Raw genomic sequence first — 12,076 nt, 5'->3', positions numbered from 1 at the left:
AAAACATTATATAATTACATATTGTTTTTGTGATTAATCACTATGCTTTGATTGTGTTCAATTTGTAACAATGAAAATACATCCTGCATATCAGATATTTACATTACGATTCATAACAGTAGCAAAATTACATTGATGAAGTAGCAACGAAAATAATTTTATGGCTGGGGGTCACCACAACATGAGGAGCTGTATTAAAGGGTCGCGGCATTAGGAAGGTTGAGAACCACTGCCTTAACGGAATAGGAAGTGGGAGCACCTGGGGACAAAAAAAAAAAAAACAATACAAAAGAAACTTCCAGAAATGTAAACAATGTGTCTTTCCTGTGAGCAGCCCCAGGTGGCTTCCTAGAACCTGCTCCCTATGGCACAAAGGAAGAAACGGAAGAAGTGAGTCCATTTCCCAGACGGACAAGCTGAGGCCGGCCCCACAGAGCCTGTGCTCGCTCTCAGTGCCCGTCTGGCCACATCGCACTTCACTGTAACCACCGTCCCCTGGGGCTGCCCACTGCTTGCTGGACAGAACCCAAGCACAGTGTCACGGCTTGGACGGACCCCCGGGCCAGTCCCCCAACCCCACCCGGCCTCCCAGTGTAGCACTGCACCATGCTCTTCCTCAGGGGCCAGGCCCTTCCCACCTCCGCGCCTTTGCTCATGCTGCCTTCCTGCCTGGGACACTCCTCCACCTCCTGTTCACCTGGACCGCACCTGCTCACACCTCAATACTTAGACGTCACCTCCCCCAGGAAGGCTGCCTTGGTGCCCAAGGCTGGTAGGTGCAGCCTGCGGACTCCCACAGCTGCCTGCCCTTTCCTCAGCAGCTGGCTTGTGACCCAGCTCTCCCTCCACGTTCCCAGAAACTCGGCAGGTTTGGAGGCTGCAGCCCAGGGGTGGGCTCGGGGGCCAGGGGGAGCGGGGAGCGGTGGGGAGCACAGTGCTGCGGGGTGCGTGTGGCGTAATTAGCGGCAGCTGCTCGTTCCTGGTGGCGTGAGTGTCCAGATGGCTCCGTGCGGCGCCCAGATTCTCGGGGAATTTCCTGTTTATGACATCCATCGGGCTCGAGCCTTCGCTGCCTGTCAGCTCCAAGGTTCACACAGCCACGCAGATGGGGGATGTGGACCTGAGAGGGACCCACTACCCCGCTGGGTCCCCCTGGTCCTGTGAGCTCCAAGGGGGGCCTACCTGCCCGGAGAGACCAAAGGGCACCTGAGAGGGAGTGCCCAGAAGCATGCACGTCCCAGGCCACACCGCACTCCCCGCGCACACCTCACTGCAACCCCGGCGCTCAGGCAGCCACCCTGCCGCCCCGGCAGTGCCCCGCTCCCGGTGAACACCTCCTGGAGCCGTCACGGCGCTCATCACACCCGTGATCACCTGTCCTGTCAGGTGGCTCTGTGAGGGGAAGGCCAGGCGCGCCCAGGCTCCTGCCGTGTCCCAGCCCTTAGCACACGTCCTGACCCACAGAGGGTGCTCCAGAAATGTTTGGCGGCAAATCCCAGCAGTCCACGCACATGCTCCCCTTCCCACCTGCACACACACTGTTCCCTGCCGCCCAAGGACACTCTCCTGCCCCCCAGACCCCTTCCAGGCAGCACCGGCGCCGGCTCTTCCGTGGAGCCTTCCCTGGTGAGTCCAGGCAGGTTGCACTTCGCTGGCGCTGAGCTGTGTGGAGCCCAGTTCAGCCAATTGCTCATCCGTCCATCCATCCATCCACCCATTCATTCATTCATTCATTCATTCGCTGGACAAAGAGGGGTCCAGGTGGGCCGGCTGCCGCGGGTTTGAGGGAGTGCTCCGTCCTCAGATTGCTCGAGTCAGGGGTGTGTCTGCACCCAGTCCCTCCTGCTGGGTCCCATGCTGTTGGTACCACGGTCCCCGTTTCTAAAGGACCCATCACCCCGAGAGCACAGACCAGTGGTTCTCAACCTTCCTAATGCCGCGACCCTTTAACACAGTTCCTCATGTTGTGGTGACCCCCAATTTCATTGTTACAAATTGAACATAATTAAAGCATAGTGATTAATCACAAAAACAATATGGAATTATATATGTGCTTTCCGATGGTCTTAGGCGACCCCTGTGAAAGGGTCGTTCGACCGCCAAAGGGGTCGTGACCCACAGGTTGAGAACCGCTGGCACAGCCCCTTCCAGAAGGGTCAGTGGCTGCGGATGCTCAGCCCTCCCCACGGACACTCCCACGTGACCATCTGCTGGCACCAGAGCAGGGCCTGAGCCTGCTCAGAGCAAGGGCCCACCCACCCGCACCAGGCAGCCGGACCTTCACCCACCAAAGGTCACTCGACCCTCATCTCCTCGCTGGGGCCTCCCTGCATCACAGACCCTTATGAGGAAGCCCCGCATGGAAAAGCCAGCCAGGGATCCAGGCGGAGGGGCCCGAGATCCCCCAAAGGACAACATATGCGAGGGGGAGAAGTGCCATCCGTGAGCCCGAGAAACCTACACGGAGCCATGCTCACGGGCGGCTGCCACCTATGGGGTGGTCCTGTGTGCCCCGCACAGCGGAGCGCCCCCCATGGACATTCTCACGTGAAGCTCCCAACAGCCACACCTGCACGCAGGCAGGTCCTATGCCCTCAGCCCGCGTTGCAGAGGCCTCCACGGCCACCAGCTGGTCAGGGCAGACCCGGGACGCGCCCCCCTCTCTGCTACCGCCCTGCCAGCCACCGCGGTGACCTCGCCTGTCAGCTCAGAGCTTAACTCCCTGCCAAGTTTTCCAGAAAGAGAGCCACTGGCCATAGGCTGACAAGACCAAGACCTCAGGGCCACCAGGTCGGGCAGCAGGCTGAGCTGTGAGGACCCACCAAGGTGAAGACCCCACAAGGGGCCCCGGGCAGTTCATGCCATGCCAGTGGGGGAATGGCTTTTTGCCCTGGGTCACTAGAAGCCCAGCTGCAACCCCCACCTCTGTGTCGGGGGTAACTGGGCCAGCGAGGGGTTGGGCGTGTAGATCACCCGCCCTTGCCGGCTGCCCCCTCCGCTCCCCCTGATGTGGCTGGATCTGGCCCAGTATGGGACCCTGGCCGGCTGCCCCCGGGAGTGTGAGCCGGGCCAGGAGAGCTAGCAGCTGTCCCAGCTACACATCAGAGCCACAAACAAACACTGTTGCCTAGAAACACCGCCTCGCCCCGGCATTCCCGGCTGGACCCGGGACCAGAGCCGCAAGATGCTCTCTGGCCACTGTTGCCTGTCCAACCCTTTCATTTCTCAGACGGGAAGATGGAGGGCCAAGTTCACCCAGCGAGCCGGGGGCGAGGCTGGGAGAGGACCCCAGGTCTCTGGCCCTGACCTCACGCAGCCGGGCCCGTGTCCTCTGTGGCGTGGTTTCGGCACAGTCCTGGGCACAAGAGTTGCTCATGAAATCGTGCCACCCTCAACTGTGAATTCACAGCTTGCACGGGCTGTTTGCACACAGCTGTCTGCAGGGTCAGAGGCACGCACTGACCAGCGCCCCCCCCCGCCCCCCCGGACTCGCCGCATGTTCTCGCAGCTATCCCCCAAGGAAGTGACCAGGAGACCGAGGAGCATTTGTGCGAAGATGTTCCAAGGGCCCGCTCATTAGCGCCGGCAGCTGGCAACGCGCGTGCCCCAGAGAATAGCTTAGCAACATGGAGAGACAAACGCCCGGAATGTTATTTTGTCCTTTAACTGACAAGCAAGTGACGTGGGCCGGGAGGAATCAAGAAAGTGGGTGAACGGAGAGCAGCGTTGACGATGACGGCGGAAGACGCGCCACGTTTAGTTCCGCAAACGCCTGCACGTGAGCACCCGGGAAAGGGCTGCGCACACGGGCAGGTGGCTGAGGGCGGCAGCCGCCCAGACCCCCCGCATGGCAGCCTTGAGGCTCAGCCTTGGGACGCCCTCGGAGAAGGAAAAGGATCGCCCGGCCGGCGTGGCTCCATGGTTGGGCATCGACCTAGGAACCAGGAGGTCACGGTTCGATTCCCAGGCAGGGCACATGCCCGGGTTGCGGGCTCGATCCCCAGTGTGCGGCCTGCAGGAGGCAGCTGATCCATGATTCTCTATCATCATCGATGTTTCTCTCTCTCTCTCCCTCTCTGTTCCTCTCTGAAATCAATAAAAATATATTTTTAAAAAAGAGAGAAGGAAGAGCAGGCAGACAGCACGCCTGTCCCCCACCCGCCGCCGTCACCACCCCTCCCCCCTTGGTGTTTCCATGCAGTTTTTAAATCTCCAGTTTCTGGGCGAATGGCTGTGTGTCTGTGAGAAGACTGAGCTGGGCTCTGTGTGGGGAAGCTGCCCGCGTGCTGGACGTTTCACAGAAATGGAAGAGGGGCGCCCAGGAACCACTCTGGGGGCCCAGGAACCACAGGACCCGGAGCTGCGAGTGACGTTCACATACGGCTTAAATGCCATCCGCAGTCGGGAGGCCGTCCGCAGTCACCAACAAGCGCAAACCCAAATGCCCCTCCAAGGGCGCACGGATCGACGCAGGTGGCCAGGCCGAACCGCACCGGGGAACATCGCTCAGCCACAGAGAGGAGCGAAGCTCTGGCGCCGCCACAACATGCAGGAACCGAGAAGCATGCTGCTCCCAGAGAGGGGCCGGGCGCGAAAGCCACACACGGCAGGATTCCATGCAGACGGGACGTCCAGAACAGATGAATCCAAAGGCAGGAAGCAGGCTGGTGGCTGCCGGGGCAAGGGCAGGAGGGGCAGTGGCTGCCAGTGAGGATGGGGGCTCTGGGAGGGACGGAGAGAAGCTGGAAATGTAAACTGATGGCGGTGATGATTGCACAACTCCGAACGCACCCGGACTTAGAACTGTACAGCATGTGAGTTACATCTCAATAAAGCTTTTCTACTGAGCAAAGGGGATGCGAGTGAAACGGGATAACAGATGTGACCTCTCTTAAAAGCTGGAAGCGACGCTTCGGTTTGTGAGCAGCAGCAGGAAACTGTCAGGGGGAGCGGCGCTCGGGCACTCGGGACGGACCAAGCGTCGCACATCCATCACCAGCCGCAGGAGCACTGTTTCAACCGCGGCCACGCTGCAGATGGAGGCCCGCGGCCGCACGACTCGCCGGGCCCGCTGGGATCAGCGCTCAAGGCTGATGGGCTCCAGGGTCTGCGCTCCTCACCCCGCCCGCCCCGGGCCTGTGTTCCTCCTCATTGAGATCAACTCCCGGAGCTCATAAATCTCAGAGAGCTGGAAGCCGGCAAGAAGCGGAGAGGGCAGGGGAGAAGGAACAGAGCAGAGCCCAGGATTGCAAAAGCGGCTCCCCAGATTTACGGCTCCCGGCTGGTCCGTCGCACATCACAACAAGAGGGGTGAGCACGTGGGAATGGCGGTTTCCCGTGTCAGCAGCAAGTCGTAAATTCACAAGCACCTGGCTGCCACCCACCGCCCAGCCAAGGGGCTGGGACCAGGCTCTCCAGGGAGAGATGCGGGCTCCTTCCCACCCCCCCCCCCTGCCCCCACTGCCTACCCCCACCCCCACGCACCACCTGGAGCTGCAGAGACACCCACAGGGCATGGGGTGGGGGGACCCAGCCCAGGCACAGGACCCCGGCTGCCTGCAGGCTCGAGGTTTGGAACGCCTCAGCAAACAGATGTTCTGAGATAGAGACCCACGTGTGGGTGTCAGAGGGGTGGGGGCGGCACAGACCTTAGTCTGGAACTCTCAAAGGCCTTGCCAGGGCTGATGTCACCGGCCTGAGCCGCAGCCGCCCCCCGCCTCCGAGGGTCAAGGGCCTCAGGAGTGTCAAGGCTGCCTTGTCTGGAACCACCACCCCCACACCCCAGCCTGGGGGCGTGCGGCCTGGCTTTGAAGGAGACCCAAGCCAGCCCCCTCTCGCTCCCAGGACACCCGACAGTTAGGGAGAAGCCTCAGTTCAGCTCAGATCGGGGGCTGCTGTGCCGATCACGGGAGAGTCTGCCGGCAGCTCCCAGCAGCCGAGGTGTGAAACACGGGGCGCCTGCCATTTCCGAGGAGTCTAGCCCTGGGTGTCACGGACCCTCTGCGGGTCCTCGGAGTGGCGTCAGGGGACCAGGGACAAAAGCGCTGCGTGCAGAAGGGAACCACACCCCGTGGAGCGTCCGCAGGGTCCTCACACGCCCAGTCGCCGGCCACTGGCCACCTGAGGCCAGGTTCCCCCTAAACCCCAAGCTCTTCCCCTGCTCGTGCACCTGGGTTACCTGTCAGGGGCGGCTGGCACAGGGTGGGCGTCCTTGGTCCAGGTGACCAGTGGGGGTGGGGAGCCTTGGGCCTCGCAGTCCAGGGTCACCTCGTCACCGGCCTTGGCTGTGACTCTCAGAGGCTCGTCGGCATCATGTGAGAAATTCCCGTGGATCCTGGGCTTGGCTGTTGGTGGAAACAGGCAGAAACTGTGAGCAGGTCAGGGGGCCATGGGACGAGGCCCCAGGGGACCAGGACAGCTCCCCCAGGAAGCTGAGGTGGCACTGCCTCCCGAGAGGTGCAGAGGATGGGTGTGGCTCTGTCATCATGGGGGAGTGCAGGTTTGGGGGTGGGCTCGGACCCGATGGTTTCCCCGGTCCCTCCCCTGCCCCCCAATCTCTCCACCACCGCCCTCCCTCTGGAAGCTCGTTCTGCTAGGATGACATGGACACGGTGCCCCCGTCCCAGCTTCTAGCTTCTCTTCATCTGCTGCTCCCTCCCTGGGGACATTCGGGCAGGTCCTTCCTCCACCTCTTCCCTCTCCACCTTGTCCCCCATGATCATCCCACTTCCTCCCAGGATGTCAGACACCAGGTGACACCCAGTCTCGCTCTGGCCTCCTCCAACCCCATCGGGGGTTTACACTAACCTGTGCCCAACACCTGGCTCTCATATGACGCGGAGGCTCCTAACGGCAGAGACTACCCCGAATCCCTCCTTCTCTATGCTGCCCCCCCCCCCATTTCCAGCCACGTGCTCATACAGGGAAGGCACCCAGGACCTGTCCGGGCACCCATACCCACACAGGCCAGCCAGCTGGGGATGGGGAGGCCCAGGGAGCCCGCGTGTAGCTCCCTATACATCATGACGCTGAGAGAGACCCCGCTGGCAAAAAAATGTTTGCCACATGAAGACTGGCTCTGAGAGTAAGCGATAGAAGACCGGCCGTGCGCCTGCTCAGTCGGCCAGACGGCTACCGAGGGCCCAGCTCTGCGGTGCCCGCGGGGAAATAGCCGCAAGGCCAGGCCCCGCCCCGGTCCTCACAGCGCCCGGGGCCACAGGGAGCACAGGTGCCCAACGGCTCCTGCACAATATTTATGTGCTCCCAGTTGTGACGGGCATTGTGAAGGGTCTCGTCCACCCTCCACAGCAAGGTGATTTGACTCAGCCCGGGGGATCAGGGAGAACTGAGATCTGTGGATGGGAGGGTCGGCTGGGCCAAGAGGTGGGGGAGGGCCTCCTAAACAGAAGGAACCGCACGTGCAAAGGCCCTGCGGCACGATGGCCCCTTCGAGGAACTGGAAGGAAGTCAGAGGGTCTGGGCACAGAGCATCAGGAGGAGAGGCTGGCAGGGGGGTGCCCAGGTCGGGGGCGGGGGCCCAGCGTAGGGCTGCGTGTCTTTCCGAGGCTTGTTAGGGTGACGGCTTCCCCACACCGGCTACAAAGGCCGAGACGGAGGAAGACAACCACCACACGACTTGACGTCTACGCGAGTGGGAGCCGCTCTCTGAGCACACGTCCTCACTGCTAGGGACAGCGCTCCAGGAGGCCGGCTCTGGCTGGAGCGTTCCTTGGGGAGAGTGTGGGGGCAGGCTGATCAGGGCCCAGGGAAGATGCCATACGGTCAGCGTCCCGGTCCGGACTCCACGCCTGCTGAGCCCGCCCCCCCCCCCCGCCCCCGCAGGATGGGGGCAGCCTTCACTCACTGTTGACGGACAGCCGCATCTCCTGGCTGGAGAAGCCCACGCTGTTGGTGGCCGTGCAGACGTAGGCCCCTGCGTCCTGGGGGGACGGCTGGGCGATGACCAAGGTGCCATCCTTGCTCACGTTGTAGTGGGGACCGCCGGAGGTCAGGGCACTGGCCTCCTGTGGTGGAGTCCCTGGTGAGTGACGTCATTGGAGCCCACACCCACGGCAGCGTGCATCGCTCCCCTCCCATGATGCACGGGGCCTGGCCCTCTGTTACCCTCAGTGGTCACGGGCTCCGCCTACCTTGGTCCAGGTGACGGTGGGGGTGGGGACTCCTGAGGCGACGCAGGGGAGAGAGGCCGGAACCCCTTCGTTGGTGACGTGGTGGGTGGCAGTGGACCGGATTCTAGGGGGCACTTTTAAAAAACAAACCAGTTTTGTAAACCACAGTTCACAGCCATATCCACACTGGCCAAAAGCAGAAACAATCAAATACCCATCAACGGACGACGGGTGAACAGGATTCGGTGTGTCCATGCTGAGCATCCCCAGCTTTGACAAGGAGGAAAGATCTGGGGCTGCCCCAGGCACGAACTTGAGGACATGATGCCAAGGGAGATAAGCCAGACGCAGAAGGACAAATACTCCGTGACTCCCTCTATCCGAGGCGCCCGGAGTGGGCAAACCATAGAGCCAGGACGCAGAATGCGGGGCACCGGGGCTGGGGTAGGGTGGGAGTCTGTGTTTCATGGGGACAGAGTTTCCGTTTGGGAAGATGAGCAAGCTCTGGAGATGATGGGGTGACGGTTAGGCAACAGTGTAAATCCACTTTGTGACACTAGATTGTGCCCTTAAAAATGGTTAAAATGGGGCCCGGCAAGTGTGGCTCAGCGGTTGAGCATTGACCCAGGAACCAAGAGGTCACCGGTTCGATTCCCAGTCAGGGCACATGCCGGGTTGCGGGCTCGATCCCCAATCAGGGGGCGTGCAGAAGGCAGCCGATCAATGCTTCTCCCTCATCATTGATGTTTCTGCCTCTCTCCATCTCCCTTCCTCTCTGAAGTTAATAACAATATTTTTTAAACGGTAAGCTCTGTGATGTAGATTTTAACACAATTTAAAAACAACGGTGTCAGCAGCGGGACCCTAAGGCGTGGTCCCTCAGCCCCCGCTGCTGTGCGGTCAGGCCCCAGGCAGAGGGCAGCCGTGCCTGGGAACCCGCGTGCCGTTTCTGCGCTCTGGGGCTTTGGATACATCGTTTCGACTCTTGGCACCCATACTCCTTGATCAGCAAAAACAACTAAATGAACCCCAAGTCACTGCCTACTCTCTGAGGGTGGACGGATGAGAAATGGCAAAAAACAGAATTCACAGAACAAGTGGACTTGGGAACAAATGCCACAGCCATCCTGGGCACCACCCGATCCGCGAGCACAGAAACGGGGTCTCTAAGGGCGGGGGGCGGGGGGGAGACCGGAGCATGTTCACACACACACCGGACCCCCGGGACTCGCTCTGCGAAGGCAGCCTGGCCCGCTGACCCTGTGACCTGGACGTTGATTTTCCCCTAAAAAATTGAGAATAGTGGATTCTTCCCGCTCATCCCGTGGGGATTTTATGAAACAAGGTTTTTTTAAAAGAGGGTATTAACAGACGAGGTAAATGACAAAATATAACCAGGCTTCCTTCAAACGTCTCGTCTTACACAAAAGAGAACGGAGGTACCCGGGTGGGAGGGCGAAGGGGAGCCGGGACTCGGGCGCTGTGCGTGGGAGAGGAACTGGGAAAAACACCCGAAAAGCCCTAAAAATGGGCCACCTCCGGGACTCGGCACTCAGCTCCACATTAAGGGGTTTATCCTAAGGATACTCGGCCCCGTGGGCAAAGGTGGAGGCACGGACGGTGACCCCGGGGTGCTCACGCGAGGGGACAGGCTAGGGCAGTGATGGCGAACCTTTTGAGCTCGGCGTGCCAGCATTTGAAAAACCCTAACTTAACTCTGGTGCCGTGTCACGTATAGAAATGTTTTGATCTTTGCAACCATAGTAAAACAAAGGCTTATATTTTTGATATTTATTTTATATATTTAAATGCCATTTAACAAAGAAAAATCAACCAAAAAAATGAGTTCGCGTGTCACCTCTGACACGCGTGTCATCAGTTCACCATCCCTGGGCTAGAGGCTCACGGCTCATCCACGCAGCGCACGCAGCCTTAGGCCGAGGCTCTGGGAACTTCCTGATAGAAAACATCATAAAATCTAGTGCCATGGGAAACACGCAGGCTCAGACAGCGGTGTAATGATGTGGCCCTAGCGTGGCTTAAAAACGTGTATGTGTATGTGTTAATAAGGAATTCACACACAGGGGAGAAATACAGACGCATTTATAATTTATACAAAGAATATGTGACTTAGCCCCGGCCAGTGTGGCTCGGTCAGTTGGGCGTCGTCCCATGTACCAAAAAATTGCCCATTTCATTCCTGATCAGGGCATATGCCTGGGGTTGTGGGCTCCATCCCCAGTAGGGGACATGCAGGAGGCAGCCCATCAATGTTTTGCTCTCACATCAATGTTTTTTTTTCCTCTCTCTCTCCCTCTCCCTTTCTCTTTCTCTAAAAATTAATAAAACTACTTTTTAAAAGTATATAACTTATATACAATTTATTATATATATATATTGGGGTGTGTGTAAGCTCACATGTGTATACAGTATGAAAGATACACACTAAAATGTAAAGTTATTCTGGTTAATCTTAGCTTTGCGTATTATAGGAGTATTTTTTTAATATATTTTATTGATTTTTTACAGAGAGGAAAGGAGAGGGATAATTAGAAATATCGATGAGAGAGAAACATCGATCAGCTGCCTCCTGCACACCCCGTACTGGGGATGTGCCCGCAACCAAGGTACATGCCCTTGACCGGAATCGAATCTGGGACCCTTGAGTCCGCAGGCTGATGCTCTATCCACTGAGCCAAACCAGCTAGGGCTATAGGAGTATTTTTTACTTACCTGTCTGGTCTCTAAATTTCCTACAGTGACTATGTACTACTTGTGCAATTTTTTTTTAAACAAAGGTATTCAAGATCAAGTTCCCCCCACGCACCCTCCCCCATCCCGGCCAGCCCCCAGCCCCACCCCACAACCTTGGGCCACAGGACTCACCCTGGACGACCAGCTGCACATGCCTGTGCTGGGAGCCGGCCGTGTTGGTGACCACGCAGCTGTACTTCCCCGCGTCCTCCTGCAGCGCCCGGTCCAGGTGGAGGCTGCCATCAGCTCGCACCGAGTGCCGGCTGCCGGCCGGGAGCTGTGAATGGGGGGGAAGCACCAGCTCAGAGCACAGGCCCCTGCAGAGCCTTCAGAAGCCACACTGCCCGCCAGGCCCGCAGGGCGCAGGCTGGACGAGAGAAGGTGGGGGAGCTGGCGGGGAAGGGGGGTGATGCTATGACTGCTCAGCCCCCAGTCCTTTCCAAAGACTCATTCAGGGGTAGGTGGGCCTCACCCCTAGCACCTCCCTCACTGCACTCTCCCATGGCCACTGGACAGGACGAGACGCCCGACCCAAGCCGGGGCGATGGGGGTCTCCCCCGGGAGGTCCCCCGTCTCGAGAAGCACCGTCTGCTCTGCACCGGGGCCCAGACAGCGGTGCCAGGACCGGGGCGGCGGGAACAGAAAAGCAGCCCCACAATCGCTGCAGCGTCTCTGGGGCTTTGAAGTTCAATGGGGGTGAGGGCACCGCCTTAAAGCCTCAAGGGCACAAGGACCCCCTGTGTCTGAGGACAGCGCAGAGGAATTGAGGGGAAGGGAGGCAAAGGCGTGCACAGGAGAGGGGAAGAGAAGAAGGCAGGGTACAGCAGCCACCGTGCGCCCAGCACCGAGCTGGCAGTCGGGCGGGTATTCAACCGCACAGGTCACTTCTCTGCCCGGAGCCAGAACGGGTGACCAGTGCGAGCTGTCTGTGCCCCCGACATTCCCGCTCCCCAGACCTCAGCGCTAACGGAGGCCAGATCCCCCTGCTGAGCTCCCAGGGGGCCGGTGGACTTTAGAGCAGGGGTGGGGCACGTCCAGCCCGCGGCCCACGTAAGGCCCACGCAATCCTTTGATCCGGCCCTGCCAAGGCACGAGGGGAGAGTTAATTAAGTGTCTGGCCAAACAGAGCAGGCTGGTGTTTAAGCTGATGCTGTTGTACGGCCCGCGAACGATGTTATAAACATCCAATGGCA

At 59.5% G+C, this 12,076-nt stretch overlaps 1 protein-coding gene across 1 annotated transcript in view; it reads right to left on the bottom strand.

Annotated features, from left to right (window-relative positions):
* Positions 1-12,076, bottom strand: part of HMCN2 (hemicentin 2) — a gene marked incomplete at its 5' end in the record, with an annotated part of 137,643 nt that overhangs the window by 80,465 nt on the left and 45,102 nt on the right. The window contains 4 exons of the mRNA XM_081102896.1: positions 6,179-6,344; positions 7,865-8,024; positions 8,151-8,263; positions 11,016-11,160. Coding sequence (XP_080959022.1) covers positions 6,179-6,344; positions 7,865-8,024; positions 8,151-8,263; positions 11,016-11,160 — 584 coding nt within the window. The remainder of the gene's footprint in view (positions 1-6,178; positions 6,345-7,864; positions 8,025-8,150; positions 8,264-11,015; positions 11,161-12,076) is intronic.

Source organism: Myotis nattereri (assembly GCF_964212035.1).
Source record: "Myotis nattereri genome assembly, chromosome: 12".
Lineage (NCBI taxonomy): Eukaryota > Metazoa > Chordata > Mammalia > Chiroptera > Vespertilionidae > Myotis > Myotis nattereri.
This window is presented reverse-complemented; position numbering and strand designations above follow the sequence as displayed.